This window comes from Condylura cristata, unplaced genomic scaffold (assembly GCF_000260355.1).
Source record: "Condylura cristata isolate star-nosed mole 26May11 unplaced genomic scaffold, ConCri1.0 scaffold00011, whole genome shotgun sequence".
NCBI lineage: Eukaryota > Metazoa > Chordata > Mammalia > Eulipotyphla > Talpidae > Condylura > Condylura cristata.
In genome coordinates, this window is record NW_004567112.1 from 7,424,862 (window position 1) to 7,445,636 (window position 20,775).

Consider the following 20,775-nt stretch of genomic DNA (forward strand, 5'->3'; position numbering starts at 1 on the left):
AATTCAGGTTCTTATGGGTGGATTTTTCTAAAATATTTTGGTTTTTATAGGTAGTAGAGATTTCTTTTGGCCACTTAAATCATGCACAAATGAAAGCAAGTTCCTCTAGAGTTACATGTGAACTCTTCTTTACTTTCAGCTACCATTTATCCTTATCCTTTCCCTTTCTTACTGTCTTCCTCTAAGAACCTTTGATTTTTTTTTATTACAAAAGTTTATTTTTACATCATTTTGTACATTTTTTTTCCATCGCAATTGTAATCCCTGCGGGTTTTCCACCACCAAGTCACCCGTGTGCCATCACCATAATCCCGTGCATTTCCCTCCCCTCCTCCCTGTTTTTGATCCCATTCCCCACTCCACCCCCACAAAATGTCTCTGGTATATGATTGTTCATTATTTTTGTTATTTTCTCGCCTGGTCCATTATACTCCTGCTATGAGTGAAACCATCCGGTAAATACCTTTGATTTTTAAAAATTTTTTTTATAAGCCTCAAAGAGTCAATCTTTGGATTCTTTACAAGAACCAATAATCTTTGATAGAAAGTCTGAGTTAGTCAAATATTCTAAGCTTTCACCTTTAGTAAGTTTTCTGCTTAATTTAAAGTTTGAGTGGCAGGAAAACAAAAGGCTCACTCAGTATCAAAAGAACAGAAAATGGGTAGTAAGGGAATTTTAAGTATTTGTTTTAAAGTTGCAACTGGAGGGAATGAGGCGGTGTGTTATCACTGTGGGAACTTCCATGGACTGTGAATTTGGGTGGCCCAGAGCAGTTTCTGCCTTAGTAAAATTGGGCTGTAACCTTACTTCATTGGCTCTTTGGAGATTAGATGCAATAGTCCAGGTACAAATTGCTGAGCACAGTGTCTGGCATGATACTCAGGGCTCAGTAAATGTTAGCTGCTGCCACCACCATCTATCTAGTTCACTACCACTGTGGCACTCAGCACCCTGCAGTACAAGGTGTTACTGGTCTCTACTTTTGCATAGCTCTGGGAGAAAGTTTCACTTGGTGCTCAGTTGAAACCCAGCTCCCACGAGGCCTGGTTAGTAAACATATAGGAAGCAACTTCCTAGGGCTCAAGAAAAGCTCTGTTAGTCCACGGCTCTATGCTCCGGGCTTGTCCTGTGTCTGGGACCTGAACTTGGCCACAGCTCCATGTGTTCTTGGCTCCCTGCCAGCTCTTCCTGACCCTTCCATTTAGTCTTTCTGCACAAATGACACCCCTACCTGGCACAACCGTGTTCCTTCCTGGGAAAGTGGAAGTAAACAAAGCCATCTTGCTCTTGTCCAGCCATAGCCTCCTCCTCTAGTTGAGATGTCCCACGTTGTGTGTGTATCTCCAGCTTTTATGACTGCATGACATTGCCATAGAAGTCATGGCATGTCTACCCTGGACACTTCAGGACCACCTGACACCTGGTGGTGCTGAGAGTCAGGTCAGTGGAGAGCTTTGCTCATGAGGCAGACTCATTGGTGGTGTGACCTTTAAGTATGACACATTGGCGAGGAGTATAGAAAGTCAGTACCACCTCGAAATCAGTTTGGTTGTACTTTACCAATCAGAACTCTGATTTGAAATCATTCACCTAACTTCTCTGGACCTCAGTAAATATAAAATTGCTGTGATAATACCTACCCCGTAGAACTGTGAGCATTCAGGAGAGAGCACACATAGGGTTTACCATCAAGCTGGCACAACTAGCGGTTGTTTCCTATGCAGTCCCATCCCACAGAGCACGTCCTTCTCAGAGGGCATTCACAGGGGCATGGTCTGTTTTTCTCATCATTCCGGTGAGCACAGACATGAGTACAGACAGCATTGTGCTAAGTGTAAGAGTCTCAGACATTATAGAGAAGTAAAATGTCTGCCCTAATTTTCACAGTTAGTTGAAGAAAAAAACAAAAAGTTTTAACAATCCTGTGCCCCTACAGCATGGTGGAGTCCATGATGGTAAATTTCTTTTGGGGTCATAGAAGAGGAGAGGCAAACATCGCTGTTTCAGCTGGACTGATAGAAGCAGCACCTGTTGTGCTTTAAGCTTCTCCTTACGAGTTCTCAGAGCCCTTTGGAGTCCATTCTCAGGGGAATGTCAAGCTGACACGCTAGTGAGAGGGCCGGGGAATGGAGCTCCTTCCTTGCTTGGAGTGCTTCCTGTCACCAGCTCAGGTGCAGGCTCCTCTCATCCGTGCCCCGTAGACACCCCCTGGCCCTCTGGCTTTGAAAACTCACTCCAGCCATGAAATCATCCTACTGTAATACTTCAGTAGATACTGGACATTCTAAAACTTGAGAATTCCCCCCCCCCAAAAAAAAACACAACTAAGGTAATAGGGCCCCTTTATTTCAAGCTCATCATTTTTTCTTAAGCTTTCATGTCATCCCAATTTTAGGGGTCTCAGGTCGTGGATTGTAAGGGGCAAGCCTGAAGTCAGTTTCACAAGGCACATCATTAAAAAACAAAGATTTGAAAACATTGGTCCTCTGAAAGGTGCAAATTTATATGTTGATCGTGGTTTTGCGTCATGTGACTTGACTTTTGGTTTGGGGGGGTGGGGTCATGCTTTTTAAAGACCTAGATGCTCTTTGAAACGTGGGGCCCTACTACCTCATCTTCCTTCTTGAATGTAGGAAGTTGACAGGTAGGTCTCTGTGCTACCAAGTTGGCACTGGGAAAAATTTTAAACTAAAAGCTAAAGCACAATTTAAAAATTCTACTGTTCTCTCTCAGAGGAAGATGAAAATGCGACTTGATCAAGTAGATCATATCATTAGGGAAAATGTGTACTAATGTTATCAAGCCAAGTTTGAGGGCAACTTTTGCTAGAATCTTAGAAAATGAGTGTTTCTTCTTTTTTTCCTCTTACTGTTAGCCCTAAACCTTATTAGTGTGGTCTGATTTTTCTTACTCTTCCATGAGCAAGAATGTTATTGAATAAAAAGTCAAATTCCTATGAAAAATGCAGAGTGTTTATGTTTTTGTTATGATAGTGGAAATACCAGATTGTGGCAGAAGATGTCAAGTAGTTAAGGCTAAAAATTCAAAGTAATATTTGATGTTGTAAAAATTGTATAGGTTTCTTTTCTCTTTCCTTCACATTTTCGAAGAACCTACCTTGTAAACATAGTGATAAAATGCCAGGAATATTAGGATTTTAAGGAAATAATAGAGCCTATTATTTAAACTACAATATAAAAGGCAATTATATTGATGAAGAGCTACATGGGCTTTGTGTATGTGAATAAACTTGGCCTGTGTTCAGCTTCTATTTGTTCTTCTGGCATAAACACATATTGTGTGTGATTCCAGTTTAATGGGGACCCGTTTGTATGCCAAGCAGCTGCATTTTAGGACCTATTGCGTGATTTCATAGCTCTCTGAAAATTGGTTCTATTCAGAACAAGAGATAGAAGAGGAGAAGGGGGTGGTGTGGGGGGTGGGGGAGAGCTCCGACACACAATCATTTCTTTTCAATTGGAGCCAGAAAGGTTGATGACAACATGACCATTGTGTTATAATGATAAGACCACTAAGGCATCTGTACCTCTCATCAAGGCTTTCACACAACAGCAGATACAATTTAATTCACTGCTCTGTCAGCAGTGCTGATACCATTATGCCGTCTGTCTCCACAGTTATAATCACTGTCCTCTGAGAAATGCAGTTGAAATGATCTTGAGCAGTCAAAGAAACTCTCAATTAAGGCTGCCACTTCCAATGTGTCAGATTGTGTCTTATGCACTTGGTACAATTTTCACTTCCAATCCTGTTTATTTACAATGTCTACCAGTAATTACGCTTAACGTGTCATTTAGTGAGGGGGGCCCTGCCAAGCCGATTGTTGGGTGCTGCTGTACCATTGAGTGGGAGTTTCTCGAAGTCAATGCCATCAGCAGCTTTTAGGCCCTGATGGGATGCAGTAGTAATGTTGATAATGCAAGGATCGTGCTCATCAAGTCATAATTAGATGCCACTCAAATGTGCCACTTGTAATAACAGTGTTGATTCATGTTTTTCTCGGTGACTGCAACTACTAATTAGTTAAGTGGTTTTTGGTTGGCCTGCATTTGCTGCGGATTATTATTACCCCTGAAAAAATGTCAAGGTTAGAGATGTTTCTGGCCATTTAGTGCTGCTTTATGAATTTGAATATTAACATAATAAGAACTTTGGACAGACTTAGGAAGTAATACATTTTTGTATTTAATTTGGAGAGAAATTTTTCCCCCTGAGTTTAATCATAATTGCAGGTTAATTAAGCTTAAATGAAGCAAAAGTAATCTCTCTTTGTGTTATGTGAGCCCAGTGCTTTTTTGCCTAACTTTGTTGGGTTTCACGTTTGCATGTCCCTTAATTTTTCTTTTTTAAGCCAAATAAATGTCCATAACTATACAGGTCTAGTTAAGTTGGAGATTCTGACTATTTTCTTTAACTAGGAATCTAGGTGGAAGGAATTGACATTTTACTTGATCTTCGAAGTATAATTTTAAGTATAATTCTTTGAAGTATAATTTAATCCTTTTTGCCTGTAAAGTTCGATTTCTATCAATCAGCTACCAAAATATCTGAAAATTACTATTTTTCAAGCACTGGTAAAATATCAAGCAAGAATTTTATTTTCTTCTTATTCATCTTTCTTACAGTCTGTGACACAGGAAGTAATTTGTTAGGGTTTACTTTCATCATGACATAATATGTAAATCTTGTTAAGATACTCTTTTGCCCCAGCGTTTATTAAATCAAAACTACCTTGTCACTAATAAAGACTACTTACTGTTGCAGTCCTTACCTCAGCTCGTTGTTATTACTGTGGTGGGATCAACTGAAGATTTGTGTTTGTAAAATTTCTCATTAGCTAGTTTTTCTTATTAGACCCCAGCCATATCCTGCTAAGAAAAGGAAGCCATGTTTGGCACTTTTTCATTACAAGAGGTTCTTTTGTTTAAATTGCCAGAGGAGTATGGTTATGTATACAGCTACACAGAAAATAGACACTTGAAATAAACCCCCAACTACTTTTCTTGAAACTTGTTTAATAACCATGAATGTTCTTTCTTGTGTAATTTTTTCTTTTTACATTCAGATATTAGCTGAGATTCAATGAGGGCATCATTTTAAACACTTTTTCCATGACAGCTAGAGGCCTGGCTAGCCAAAGAATGAAGTATTCTTTATCATGGGACAAGATGTGTGGGCTTCTGGAATAGCTGAGTAATCTTTGAATGCTGAGACTTTTTTTCCCCTCATTCCTAGTTTCTCACATGGTCATAGAGGAAGTTAATTTTATGCAGAACAATCTTGAAATAGAGAAGACGTGTCGAGAAAGTGCTGAAGCTCTGGCAACAAAGGTGAGACTATTCAGATAAAGGGCTTTTCCCTGAGCTTTTTAATTTCAACTTTCTTTTCCACACAGTGGCTTCTGACCTCTTTTTGCTTTTGTACATCTCTAATCAGTTGTCAGCTCTGAGATGAGGAAAGTGCTGTGTCGTCTCAGGAGCCTGAGATATGATTATGTAAATATGTCTTAAAGGTTATTATGGCTATTATGATTGTAAAAGGAGCATTTATGTGTCTGTATGTCAGCACTTGTGCTTTCTGCATGTGAAAAGTGGTCCCGAGTAATCTGTTGAACTGAACTTTCCAAATTTCTGTGTACTTGGTTAAAATACAAACCAAGTTAAAACTAGCTTGGTGTGACATAAAAGAACAATGAATGTTTCATGTTGGAATCAGATGAAAAAGTCAGTCTCAAACCTTACATTTCAGGTGATTATTTGTGAAAGCAAAGTGAGGGCATGCTAAAGGTGACCTCCAGTGTTCCACTGATTGCCTCTAGCTGATGAATTTACCAAGTGTGTAATTTTCTATGTTCTATCTCATCAGAAGTACATTATTATTAAAGAATGTTTTTATCTCTGTCTTATGTATTTTGGGTTGGATAAAATGCATCTGAACCACTTCATCAGAAAATGGATTACAGCAATTTTCAACCAAATTTCATTAGTAATGCTGGTTGGTTGTTTCCCCTCTTCCTCATCTCCTACCTCTAAAGTATTTCTTTGGATAGAACTGAAATTCTATCCAAATCTATCTGTTTGTCTGTCAGTCTATCTATCTATCTACCTGCCTACCTACCTACATATCACGTACCTACCTATTTTGTGTGCATTAGCAGAAAGCTTGCTAAAGGCACTTATTTGTTTGTATAATGACACTAGATTAGAGTTCATATGACTTAATCAGAGCCTAAGAATATAAATATGCAAAAGTGATTTTTCTTCTGTTATTTGAAGAATGCCTAGCAACATCGGCATTGCTGTAAAGGCAATCTATGATGACAAGGGTACTTGCACACTATCTAAGACTGGTAGAATTTTGGGAAAGCAACTGTTTCAGAGACACGACACTATACAGGTTACTGAATGGTCTAGAGTTAGGAGTGAGAAGGGGACAGACTTCTTTTTTGTTACTCATTTTCATCATTGGTCCATATTCAGCCCCCCTTAAAAATTATTTAGCCCCTTCCATTCCCCACTTAAAAAAGTTTAACAGGTAACCTTGCACAAGAGTTCACTCCTGCAAGCTGTCACTAATGTCAGGGTGGAACAGGCCGCCTTCTTAAGGGTGCTCCAGAACCTTTGGCTCTAGAGTATGGCCAGGCCTGTGTGGAATGAAAGGCTTCCAGATGACTGATATATTTGCCTCTGGTGATGAGTCACTATGTTACCTAGTCTTCAAGATCGTTTTGACAACTTAATCTGGGCAATTCAGATCCTTGATTTGCACAGTTTGTTTCTATTTTAAGATGTCTTTTTGAAAATGGGCACTTGGTAGCTCATCCTGACGTAGGTGTCAGTTGTCGTTTTGAAAGTAGGCTCCATCTTCTTGGCAGCAGAAATCCTGTACATTATTTTTCCAAATGTTGGCCCTCAAATTAATGACAAATGGAATATTTAATTCTTTCTCTCTTTTTAAATAATATAATAGTTAATTTTTACAGGAACATTTAATTCTTAACATGCAACTTGACTGCAGTTTGCCTCGAATGCAAGTTTGGATACTTTGCTTTTTGAAATGTGTAGGTGAACCTGATTAATATAGACTAGTTATTTAAATCAGATGATCCAAAGCTGTTTAACCACCTTGCTTTGAATATTCATTAAACTTTGACCAATATAAAATTTTATTTGAATATAGTAGAAAATCCTATTACTGTAGGATTGTAAAATAGTTTTTTTGCTTTGTGACTTTGAAGGGTTTGAAAAAACAAGTGGCTTGCCACCCTTGTATGACTTAATGAATGACAACAGCAGTGAAGTGGCTTTGTTAAGATTTACGAATTCAGGGCTCTCAAGAATGTACAGTTAGTATGATTGTAAGATACCATATATAAATCTTACATTTCTTCTTTGAAAATGTGAAAAATGCTGTGCCAGAGAAAACTTTTGAAATTTTGTTTCAGGCTTTTTTTTTTTTTTTTTTTGAGTTATTAACTCTTAACTAGAGTAGTATTACAATCCCATAACAGCTTGTGGATTTTAGTGCCTGTTTTGACAGGTATTAGCTCTTTTGAGGGTAGAACTGTTAACTATCGAGTTATTAAGTATTACTGTGATGGTTCCTGGGAAATAACATATTATGCTCTGGATAGCAGAAATTATTATTTTTATTTTTCATGAGTAGTGTGGAGGGAGGAAAAAATGCCTAGATGGATACCCAGGTCAAGGAAAAGTAGCTGATTTAAGTGAATGTCAAAGGAAGATTAAATACACAAACTAAATCTCTTGTTACTAATAGTAGCTAAGTCTAACGGTTGTTTTTACTATATGTCACTCACTATATTAACTACTTTATGTGTAATATCTCATTTCATATTATAGAGACTATTTTTATCCTTAGTTTGCCAATAGTAAGAAAACTATGACACTGAAAGATTAAGTTATCTCTAGAAAGAACAAAAGAATTTGACTACAGAGCTGGCTTTTTAACTTTGGTTTACTGCTTTTCTGGAAATGTGTGTTAGGTGGCTTTTAGTATCTCTGTGCATTAGAATCACCAGCGGGTTTTGCAGACGAGCAATGCTGGGCCTCACCATTAGACATTTTGGTCTGGGATTGAGCGTTGGATTTTTTAAAGTTCTCTAGATAGGTATCAGTTTAAATATTAGGAGAGAAATTTACAGATTAGGTCTTGAGTTTTTTCTTAAATTGTTACTTTTCTTCTAACATTCAAAACACAGTTTTGAGTGTGGGAGACCATGCTACTTGGGCTGTGAATATCACTGGGGTGAGAATCAGATCTCCTAGTTTAAATGTGCTGGGCTTTCCCTCACAGGAACTATAGAGTTTGTAATTATGATCACAAATGAAGAACCAGAGCCAGACAAGTATCATTCTAAAGACTACTCTGGTGTAGGGCTTACAATAGGGAAGGTTAGTTACTGTGCCAATGATTTTTTTTCTGTTTTTTGCATATTTTCAATATTAATTATTAAGTTTGGTATTTGTCTTGATGGCCGATACCCTAGGTCAAAGAAATGTGTTTGTTTTTCTTTATCTTATATTTTATGCTAGAGAAATCAACCTACTGTATATGTTCATGTATTCAAATAAGGGAAGAACCTTTAATTTTTTTTAGTCTTGAGAGAGAACCCACAAGCAAGCACATTTTTCTCCTGGGATCTTGGACCAAGTCTTTATGTGTGCTTTGTTATTAACATTTATATGCACATAAATCTATAAACTTCAGAAGATAATGACAGTTGAATTAGACCTAAACCAGCTCATTTCTATATCAGGGAAAACAAATACATTAGTGAATTAAGATTGTTTTCTCTGCTACAAATTAAATCTCCTTTTGTAGAGATAGTAGAAACTTTTTTCCTGTTTTCTGTTATTAGAATTTATGGACAGATAATAGAAGTTAACTTAACCACTAACTTAAGTAGGCACAGGGAAAAGAAAATAGGAATTTGCTATAGAGGGATGTTGGAGAGCCCCACAGAATTTATAAGCTAGGTGTGTTTCAGGAATGGACTGGTTGACTCTGGGAAAAGACTATATTCACATTTCGTTTTGCTGACTCACTCTGTACGTCACCTCCATCTTGACTTTGTCATATACCACTGCCCTCCACTCCCGAGTTCAGTAGTAGAATGTGGTTGCCAATAGCATCTGTGCAACGCACGAACAAAAGCCATCTCTCTGTCCAATCTCCAGATTTCTAGAAAGGGACTAGTTGGCCAAGCTTAGGTCACATCCCTAATTTCTGTGGCCAAAAGGATCGGATCTGTGCTGGTCGGCTGTTCTTGCAGAAACCGTGCACCCGGCAAGTGTCTAGAGGAGGAAGGGTTCTAGGCAAACAAACATTTCAAGGGTGTCCCCAGCACAGCATCAAGTAGAACATTCACTGGGAATTAAGTGCCTTAATTCACACTATTAATGACTATACATAAATTGAAATTGCATCTAATATCTGATACTTTATCTTGACTCTTATATTCCTTATCAATTCCAAGTAGCATTTTCCATAAGCCTCTGACTGTCATCCAGGCGTCAGGTCTTACTTAGAGTTTATCGTTTCAGTATTAAAAAGTGTAAATAAAACCTTATTTAATGATTCTTCTCATTGTTATTTCATGCTGTGAATGTTGATGAAGATGTGAGACAAAAACACTTAATTTGTCTATTGTTTAAAAATCTAATAAGACCCTCACTTGACTGCTGTTAAAATAACTGTTTTTATATTTTGCCTTAGTTAAATAAAGAAAATAAAACACTGAAAAGAATCAGCATGTTATACATGGCCAAGCTGGGACCAGATGTGATAACGGAAGAAATAAATATCGACGAGGAAGACTCCGGGGTGGACCCAGAGGGCGCGGCGGAGACCTGTATCTCAGTGCATTGTCAGAAGCAAATCAAAGGTGGGTGTCTTCGCCTCACCATACCCGTTGGGGCATTGCTCAGTGCTGGTTCCACATTGGAAGTTTTTTGTTTGCTTGTTTTTAAGATTTATTCATATAGAACTGGGGTACAGGCCAGAGGTGCGGGGGCAGTGAGAGGCTTCACCAGAGACAGAGTGGACAGCAGAGCAGGCAGATCATCGAGTACACTGCTGAGGGGAGCAGCGGGCGGGTCAGGAGAGGTCTGTCATGCCAGGTGTATCACCTCCGGGGCAGGTGGGGATCGAACTCATGCTGAAGTGGCTTTAGCTTCTTAGTGCTGTGCTTTAACCCAACGTGGAGGGCCCCCACGTTGGAAGTTTTTAAAACTTGCATGAGAAGTTTTTAAAATACCGATGCCTGGGTGCTGCCTTGAGAAAATTCTGATCCTGTTATCCCAGGGATTTGCCTGACTTAGAGTCATGGGACCCTGTAGCGTTTGTGTTTCATGCACTACTTTCCTGCTTGGAGTAAGACATCTTGGAGACAGATAGCCAGCTGGCTTATCAGCTTTTTAAAGAGTCTGGGCTGTGTTAATATATTTCTGTTAAATGCAAGGGGGAAAGTGAATATAAGTGTGTTCTGTCAACATCTCCTTTTGGTTTTCTATGGAATTTCTGGGGAAGATACCTTCCAAATGGCCGAGTCTCTGCCCACAAGAACTTCGCGCCTACGTCGGGCAGCAAGCTCGAAGGAGTAGGCCTCATTCAACAGCTGTGCTGGTCAGCGAGTGATCAGCCAAGTGACATAACACATGTTTCACCTACACATCGATTTCATTCATTCATAAGTGCGTATACACATGGTCCGTGCCAAGGGTACAGGAAAGCAGCTTTTGCCACAGTAACTTTTGGAGCATTTGAGCTTAGTGCTCACTTCAGAAGCAGTCTCAGTGAGTTTCGTTGGTAAACAGAACCTCAGGGGAAGCACAAGAAGACAGGGTGTTGCAGTCCTCGTCTTTACCTCATCTTCCACCCTATCACTGAAGACAAAAAATGTTCTCACCTTGGTTGGGAGGGAAAGGAAGCTTAGAAGACTTCCTTTGTGCATTATTCTCCCTTCTGTGAGGTCATTATGGTCTCTTGTTCTTCCTTCAGGATTAGCCAGCCAGTGAAGGAAGTGATTTTAAAACGAGTCTGAGAGCTTCTTCAAGCTGAGTTCCTGTAAAAAGTTGATTTAATTTATATATAACCACATAGCAGGTTTCTTATTGTCCTTGGAGGAGGATAAGAAATCAAAAGCAGTTAAGGACCAGTGGTTAAGCCAGAGGCCTGGGTGTAAATTTAAGTACCCTGAGCTAATCCATGTCTTTTTTTTTTTTTTAAACATTCAAGTAGTAGAAGTAACTTTAATCAAACACCAGAAGATTTTGCACTTTCAGTGGCTCATATTTTCATTTTAGTAAAACAATTTTCATTAAATTCCAGTAATAAGAAATATGAAAATAAATTAAGTAATAAGAAATATGAAAATAAATTAAGAAACAAAACACCCACAATTCTGGAGAGAAAATTACTAGAATTGACCCTTTTCAAATAGGTTTTATTTTGAGCCAATCCAAACCATTTTTAAGGGCTATAAATTGGCAGCAAATCAGGATTTTTTTTCTCCAAATCAAAATCTCCAAGTTATTAACTGCTCCATTGTTTATTTACGCTGTATTGTGACAAGAGCCTGTGGCCATTGTACGATAAAACAGAAATTAGTACCGTGCCTTCATTTGTCTTCCTGGTAGCTTAGGGATTTTACTTCCAAAATGACAGGTCATTTTGTAGAATATAGGTTTGATTGAGTGCAAAGAAAACATCATCTTGTACATTTAATGTAGTGAAATTGTGTGATATAAAGTCGTTAATAACCACGTATATTAAAAGGCAGCCCAACAAGCCCAAAAGGAAATTTCCTTCCCATTTACTTCTTCACCTTCTTCTAATTGTCAAGCAGCCTTGGCTGTAAGATGTACATAGACCAGCATTTCATTTCTTTTGGCAAGATTTGATTTTTCTTTTAAAAATAATTTTATTTATATTGCCCCTCCTCCATTTTCTTTAAAAATTTAGAACTTCGAGATCAAATCATATCTACTCAAGAAGAAAAGAAAATATTGTCCATTGAACTGGAAAATGTCAAGAGTAAACTGGTAGAAGTAACTGAAGAGGTATGTGTCTCAGGCTTGAAAGGCAAGACCTTTGTGTTTTCAAGGTGTTTGGGAGCTAAATTTAAAATTTGCTGTTGAGTACTAATTTCAGAGATGACAACCATATACCAATTTTGAGATCATAGACATTCGTATATCCCTCATGCTCAATAAATAAAATACTACGATAGTTTTGAAGTGTCTCTAGTTGGCCCCTGTATTTACTACATGAGGCACATTTTTTAAGGACAATACCTGCCACTTTGTGGCTGCTGGTTCGAGAGTCTCGCATCTCCAGGGAGTGGATGGAAAGTCTCACCCCCACACACCTCTGACACAGGCCTGTGTGTTAGAGGGTAGAATCAGTTCACATGGGTATTTGGAGAATTTTCTGCTTTTTCCTTTGAATTGTCTTGACAAACACCAGCACTTAATTGCCTTTCTTTTCTGGAGGCTTCAGTGATCCGCCTTTGCCATATAGATTTAACCTGTGTCAGTGGTTCTCAGATTCTGTGGTTGAAAGAGCTTCCCTACCTGGGCGCTGTGGCACCTGTCTCTCCCTCCAGAGGCCTGCCAGCCTGCCAGCACATTGATCTCTTCGGCGAGCAGCCCCACCCAGTTGCCCCGGTTCTCATACACGAGATCACCATCTTCTAGGGGCATCTGTGAGAAAGGCTGGGAAATGCACCTGCAGCCTCCCAACCTCTGTTGCTTTTACATGGTGTGGCCAAACATCACAGTGAATGGGAAGAAGGATGATATTTTGGAAGTGACATTTGCATAGTGTTCACCACTTCTCAGCAAACCCAACAAAGCAGAATAGAGCTTCTACTGAAATGAGTTTGCAGTCTGTTCTGCAAGTGCTGATGGACATGGATTTCCTTTCAGGACTCTGGTTTTAGTCTGTTTCTTAAGTGAAATCACAAAAAGCGTCAAGAAGCCCACTTTGATGAATTACATTCCTTCATTATGATTGTTAATGATGATTTGTCCCTTCCCACTCAGAGGTGTTACTGGATGCTCTTTCAGAAGTTATTTTTATGATGACTATTTCAAGTTTCTGAAAAATATAGCCAAAGTAATGAAGTACTACCTAGATTACTAGATGAAATATTAACATGGAGTTGGATACTCTGGTGTGTCTCTAATTATTTTCTCCCCACACCTGTCTCTGTTTCCCTAAACAGCCTTTACTCCCAGCTTGGTTTTCATCATTCCAGTGTATTTTTACTTTGACTACAGTGTACAGCATTTTGAGCTTTTAAAATTACGTAGATGTCCTACTTTTTAAATTCACTGTAGTGTTTGAGAGTTAACTGCCTTGACGTTAACTGTCCTGTGATATACTCATCTCTTATTGATAACTTCACACCAGAAGTATTTCAGCAATTTAAATTTTGGAGGAAGATTTTCATATGCATTTTTATTTAAGTCGAAAGTCATCAAAGGTCAAAGATTTTTTAGGTAAAAAATTTATGGATGCTTAAGCCAAATTCACCACTTTACAATGGTTATCGAAATTGAGTAGTGTACTTTGCTTAATAATTCATAGGTAGGGTGCTTTATCACTGGATTTTTTGCCTAGTAATACCAGACACTTGCTCTGGGTGATTACAATAGAGCCGTGATTAAGGACAGTGCCTGTGCCAGTTGGAATATGAAGGTGTACCAGATGTCCATCTGAAGTTAACGTTGCCTGTGAAGGCATTAAGGAGAACTTTGATAAGACCTAACAGTGATGCCAATTACTGCTTTAAATTATAGCTTCCTGTTGAAAGCTGAATAATACTTTGACTATCACACATAACCATGTGTCGTCTTTATAACTTGGGGTATGTTCTTCCCCCAATCTCACTTTTTTAGGTAAATAAAGTTAAACAAGAAAAAGCTGCTTTAAATTCAGAAGTTCTTGAACAGAGAAAAGTCTTAGAAAAATGCAATAGAGGTATGTGTTTCTAGTCTTTTTCTCAGATACATGCATAATTTATTGTGTTGGCAATATTTCGTATTGATCTATGCCTTCCCCCAGAGATTCCTGTAACAAGTCTCCTCTACCTTGTGTTTTCCTAACTTCTAGCCATGTATCTTTCTCATCCCTATTGCTTTATCATCCATCTTAGAGTCTGGGAAAAGTTGAATGTGAAAGTTATTTTCACTTGTGAACTCGTGACCACTTACTTTGGGACTTCACACCTCAATGCGAATCCGTCCTCCCTTCATGCCAGGACCACGGCCATATTGGCCGTCCTCTCAATGCTTGACTGTTCAGCAGCTGACTCAGTAAACCACACTTCTATGCAGAAGAGGTTAGCGTTTCTACATAAATACACAAAGTTAGACGATGGAATTTTTAAAGAGGAGCAACAGAAATTGAGTGTAGATTGATAGACCAAGTGCAAGCTCGCCCTGCAGCCTTGAACGTACTTTGTTCTTTGTCCAAAATCTGGTGTTGACCTATCCTGGACCCACTGCCATGAGCATTTCCTCACCCTGTCTGTGAATCATGTAAGAACAAATGTATTCAGCAGGAGCAGCATTTTGGGTCTTGTGGTGAAAAGGAAATTTCTCCAGTGGCTAAGTTTAGAGAAAACTCTGTCATTTGACCTTGTCCCTGTGGTAGAGCATAACATCAGCCCTCACACGTGGGGTTATGTCCCCCCACTTAGGACAAGGCAGGGATGCTGACGTGCGGCGCGCTTCTAAGGAGGGGCTGTACTGTGGTGTTAATTTTTCCTGTTTTCCCTTCCTCCCTTTGCAGTTCTGGAACGTAGAGCAGGCGAAGGGCATCTTTTGGACCAAGGGTCTTCCCTTCTGCCATGGGTGTGGCTCTCTGTCTTCCTTATCTGTAAATTGAGGGTTTTTTTTTTTTTTTTAAATAAAGGATGTTCTAGTTAAGTGTGGGAGATGCCCCCAATCAGGACATTCCTTCATTTAATATGATAGAAACGATGCAGCAGAATCTTCAGTCTTGATGTCCTGTGCTAGAGACAGGGGTTCTGCAAAGTTAGTCTGGTGGCCTTGCCTTCAGAGAGCCCCCTGTCTAGGAAGAGAGAGATTATACAAATGCATGCGGTACTAGACCAACCTGTTTCTTGCAGAATCCAGGTGAAAAGGCCAGGACGTGTGAAAATTCACGTTTGATTATAGTGTTCTGGACATAGAAAAGAGAGTCACTTATCCTGCCCAGGGCTTTAGATAGTCATAGTTGTCTTTGTTTTCTTCATAAAATTTCATTTTAAATAGGTTTGAAAATCATTTAGCACTCAGGGACCTATAATTCACACCCCAAACTGCCACTTACATTGCTTTACTTGAGTAAGACTATTAATGTTTCCTCAGAGGAGGCAGTAGGTTTACAGAGTACAGAGTTTGAAATTCTATGTCATTACACAGCAAACCAGTCCTTAGTCAGTTAGGACTGAAGTGCCCTGGTGGAACATTGTGTGAAAGCAGCCATTAAGAGGGCCTTTTTAAAGATTTTATTGATATGACTAAGCTGAGGTTTGAAAGTGCTTCCTCCCAAGCCGGTGGAGAAACCGGTGTGACATTGCTCCGTCTGTGCTCTTTCTCGTCCATAACAGCCTCATCTCTCCTCTGTCCTTTCGGTACCATTATGAGCAAAATAGGCCAGAAAACATCAAAAAGTCATAAATAATTGTGTTGCTCTTATTTGACAAGGACCTTCCATTTGAAGATTTCTGTCCCAGAAATCTTTATACACAGCTCTGACTCTGGGCCAGAACAGACCTAAGGCTGTTTTTTTTCTTTCTAACCATGGACAACATTAGGATATACTGTCTCTGTCTCTGTCGCTACTATATAGGTATTTATTTGTTTGGGTAACATGCCATTTTTGGCAGAACGTTGAGCTCATATAGAAAAAGAACGGAAAATCTCAAACTTCTTAATTGAGAGATAAGCACTATTAACATGTTAGTGTATTTTTTAGTCTTAAAAATAACCCTATATTTAATATTGACCTATTAAATTAGGTCAGATATGTTTATAATATATATGGAAGACACGCCAACAAAAGAAATATCTCTTTACCCACTGGTATTTTATAAGCCACTGAACATTCCTCTCTGCATCTCTCTCTCTCTCAGATTTTTATCATTCCTTTTATTTAGTTTTGCCAAGTACATATGTATCCTTAACCAGACTATTGTTTAACATAGAGCATATTTTTACACTTCTATAAATGGTGTCATTTTGAATATGTTCTGCTAGTCTTTGTGTTTGGTGAGGCCTTCCCTGTTGGAGAGCATAGCTTCTTTTTCACTGCTGCAGCATATTGCATTATATAAAATTCACTCACCCCGGATCCTGCTGGTGGACTTTGATATTTTTTCCAATTTTTTGTTATTCCAAGTCATGCAGTTATGAAAATTCTTATACTTGTCTCCTGGTACAAATGTCTAAGATTTTCACTAAGATATGACCAATATAAAATTTTGTATTCAGTTTCACTACAAAATGCTGACTTAATTTTTCAAGTAGATCTGTAAGTTTTATACTCCTGTTAGCCTTTGTTCACATTGTACTGTGTTCGCTCCAAACTTGATGGAGCCATACTCTTTCATTTGCCAGCTACCTCTTTGGGAGTAGGCATGTATGTTTTTACCTTCCATTTCCCTGCTAATTAATGAAGATGGACACTTTCCCTCTGTTTACTTGTCTTTCACCTGTTTCCTCTCCTGTGAGAGCCTTATTGATATGCTTTATACACAACTTTAAAAATCAAGAATGAGTTAGTTGTTAAAAAATACATCATGTCTACTTTTCGCTCAGTGGATAGGCTTCCACAGTATAATACTTTACTGGCCCTTCGGTCTTAAAACAACCACCTAGGTTGTTTTATTGTCTCAGCAGTGATGCAGGGAGCACTCTTGCAACCAGATCTGAGTATGCACCTAGTTTACTCTCTAGGGACACACATTCCTATGAGTTGAATTGCTTAGTCAGCGGGCATCAGTAGTTTTAGATTTTTGATGCGTATTGCCAAGTTGCCTTTAAAGAAGGTTTTGAGCAATTTACAATATTTCAGCAATAGATAAGGTTGCTTGTATGTAATCTTTTCAACACTGTTTCTCATCCATAGTCATGATAGTCTGTATGGCATATTGTCAATTTTCCTCTCCTTGTCTCCTTAAGTGTCCATGTTAGCAGTAGAAGAATACGAGGATATGCAAATAAACTTGGAACTAGAGAAGGACCTTCGAAAGAAGGCAGAGTCATTTGCACAAGAGGTGAGTATTTGGCAAAGACCTCGTTATTTTTACTTTATGGAGAACTTTGCAATTGACATATCAAAATATATTTTGAAGTTGAGCAAGAACCCAGCTCTTTGAATTGAGGATCGGCTACTTTAAGCAGGTAGCTCTCAGATCACACCAAGCTCACTCCACTTGGCGTCAAAAGATCTGGGTTCAGATTTTTGCCCCGGCAAGCAGTTGCTAGTTGTGTAACCTTAGAGCAAATCCCGTAACCTCTTAGGGCTTCACTTTTACCAGCTGTAAAATGAGTAAGGAGCTCAACCTAACTAAATGGATTTTAAAATCAAATGCCACAAGTATTTAAAAGCATTTTGTAAACATGATGCCATCCGGGAGAAGGAGCTACCTTTAGGGATACCCATACTGTGTCATGGAAACTCCAGCTTGAGTCCAGGCTGTCTGTCTGTTTCAGACAGCCTGAAGAGCCGGGTTCCATCCCCACATGCCATCTCAAGTAGCATCTGGTGTCTGTGCTTCTCTTCAGCTACAATACAGTGTCCCCCATGGTGTGGGCTGGTGTCCCTGGACACTGCACCCCCATTGTCTCAGTCTGTTACCTCAGTAAAAATGTCCCTCTTGTGTGAGAGGATAAACTTTGAGTCTCTCATGTTCCCTCCTGCCTGTGTTGACCCATAGTCCTTGTGTATTTCATGGCTTTGGGATTGGGTTCTAGAGAAACGGTGGGAGTCAGTTGGCTGAACCAACTGACCACCATAGCTCAGGATATGGTGTTGTTTTGCGTGAGATTTCCATCTCGTATAAATGTTCTGAGTCTGTGCGCACTGTAGGTTAAAGAAAAGGAGCAGAGGAAATGCAAAATAGTGCTAGGTCGAGGTATTTAAGACACAGGCACCAAGTGGTGGGTTATGGAAATGACATTTGGAAATCAGATTATGGTTTTGTGCAGTTTTTCTGTATTGAATGTAGCTAAGCTAGGAATGAACTCTCTAAAAGGTTTAGTCCAAGAAGATATGATTTGAAATATTATGATTCATTTTTTCCCCCAGGGGTTTAATGAAAGGTGAGTAAATATTGTTCTCTTATACTTGGAAGAAAGTAAAACGAATCAAAGTGTGTCAGAGGTCTTTGGAAAAAGCTGCTGCAATATAAATAATGGAACTAAGTAAACAGTTGAGGGAAAGTGAAGGTGGAGAGAATGTGATGACGCTTCCACTGCAGAATGAAAAGGTTTGCTGATTTTGACCACAATATCAGGATCTTATTTTGAGATACATTTTCAATTTTCCATTTGTTTGTACAATGATGTCAGAATACAGAGTTGCTCAGAATAAAACTTGAAGGTCATGTATTAGCAGACAAGATAGATGCTAAAGAAGTTAGATTTCACTAAGAATATGGAAATGAATGACTCCCTCTGCCACTGGCCTGAACTGATTGTGGAGACAGTGGTGCTGAATTTCACCCAGAATGAAGCGACGGGATTCTGAGGCGTCTGAGCAGGAGCAGCGGCACTTGTGTTCAGATAGCATAAAATTACAGTGTGTTCTTTTTACGTTACCCAGATTCTAGCTCACCAATGTGAGAAGGAAACTAATTATTTATTTATTTATTTTTAAGTAAAGTTAGATAGGAATCAGAATATCTTCCCTCTGGCATAGCTTACAACTTGCTAGGTTTCAACAGCTAATAACTATTACTAAAGGCACTTTGTCCCATAGATCCCTGAATTTTGTTTCTTAGTGCATTAAACAAACATGAAAGCAGACATGGCTGATATTGGAACTATAGAAACGTTTTTTTTATATTGGGTAGATGATATATGTGTATATCATTAATATTGAATATATGCAGAGTCAGTATATAACTAGGCTATATTTATATTTTGAAAGGTTGATAGAAACTAGCCCTTAAAGTTATTTTTCTTTATATTACATATAAATATGCAGAAAAGTTATATATATATTTATATATAATACAATATATCAATATGCTTTATATGATATAACATAAGAAATAATGCATTTCCATATATTAATCATAAAAGGAATCTATGTAGCTTGTAAAAATAACAAACAGTTCTTTAGTGGAAAGTAAAATTTGAAAGTAGAACCCCCTCATCAAGGAGGAGTCAGCTGTCTTCATTACACTGTTACATTTTTCTATGTCTTTGACATGATTTCAATCTTTGAAGACTTTCCTGGACTTTCTCTTGCTAGACAGTAGCTTTTCTTTTCATTTTTTCTTAAGATGTGGCAACTTTGTTCAACAGGTAGTCCAATCTGCTGTGAGGCTATGAAGCAACCATTATTCTTTCTTTCAGTAACTCAGAGGAAATATTAATGTTAGTTTGAGTAGTAAAGAAAAGGTTTGAAATTATAGACTAATAGCATCTATTAAAAACTTACAAATTTATTTTTAAAATTATACAAACTATAATTCATATATGTTAATTATGTACCATGTATATTGTATTGTAATGACAAAATATGTATTAAGTTATATATTAATTAAATTAAAAAATTATATATTAATGTCATAGGATGCATTATTCTTGTTCTTCAAACAGACTCATGAGATCACCCTGAAATTCTGATACTGAGGATATTATTTTTCTGATGAGACCCACATCATAACTCAGTGGACTTTTCACATTAGACAAAACCAGATTCGCTAGGGCAGGGCCAGAGACTTTTTTGGAAACATATTGTTAGCAAAGGAATTATGTGGGCTATTTTATTTTGGAATCTGAAAGTTTAGAAAATTTTTTCTGAGTTACCATTGTTATTGAAAGGGAATCCTTTTCTCTTTCTTTCTTCAAGAAATCCACTTAACTGAGGTTCTACATCAGTCTTTACTCCTTTCTCTCTAGAATAACCAAGTTGAGATAATTTATCATGTAAATCAAGCCAGTTTTTACACGCGCACACACACACCTCTATGCCTCTCTTCCTCACACTGGAGTGAAGAAGCAGAGCGGGGAGACTGTAATTCCACTTTTAAATGCCTGAAAACATGGAGCTCTACTATACTGACCTGTTTCAGAGGCTTCACAAACATTTCATGCTTGGAATCAGCCCTTGGCTAACTTGTGCAGGCTGTTAAGGGAAGGAAATAATCAGTGAATCGAAAATGTTCTCAGTCGTATAAGGCTATGAAGATGAAAGAAACAACTATGTAAATTTCTTAATAAAGTACCCAATACATTTTGTCTATCTTTTCCCTTTTTCTCTTTACCCTCTTAATGTTAACTACTTTCATCAGTGGGAAGTAACTAATTGGTTTAAAACAAAGTACCTTGTTGAGTAAAAAGTAGAGATTAGCTAAATGGTTGAGAACTTGGGTTTATGTATTGGACAGGTCTAGGTTTCAATTCTGATTTGCTACTTACATGTGTCCTTGGGAACGTTGTCTGGGAACTCAGTCCTTGGGAAACTGACCTCAGTAACCTTATTAC

The 20,775-nt window shown here is 38.4% G+C and overlaps 1 protein-coding gene across 8 annotated transcripts in view; it reads left to right on the plus strand.

The window, feature by feature from the left end:
- The window catches only part of SHTN1 (shootin 1), a 92,015-nt gene that overhangs the window by 26,112 nt on the left and 45,128 nt on the right, over window positions 1–20,775 (plus strand). For all 8 annotated transcript variants that reach the window (XR_001145350.1, XM_012723516.1, XM_012723520.1 and 5 more), the window contains 5 exons: window positions 5,258–5,352; window positions 9,761–9,929; window positions 12,008–12,105; window positions 13,948–14,029; window positions 17,239–17,333. Coding sequence is in view for 7 of the 8 variants with exons in the window: in XM_012723516.1 (XP_012578970.1) it covers window positions 5,266–5,352; window positions 9,761–9,929; window positions 12,008–12,105; window positions 13,948–14,029; window positions 17,239–17,333 (531 nt within the window). In the remaining variant the exon portion in view is untranslated. The remainder of the gene's footprint in view (window positions 1–5,257; window positions 5,353–9,760; window positions 9,930–12,007; window positions 12,106–13,947; window positions 14,030–17,238; window positions 17,334–20,775) is intronic.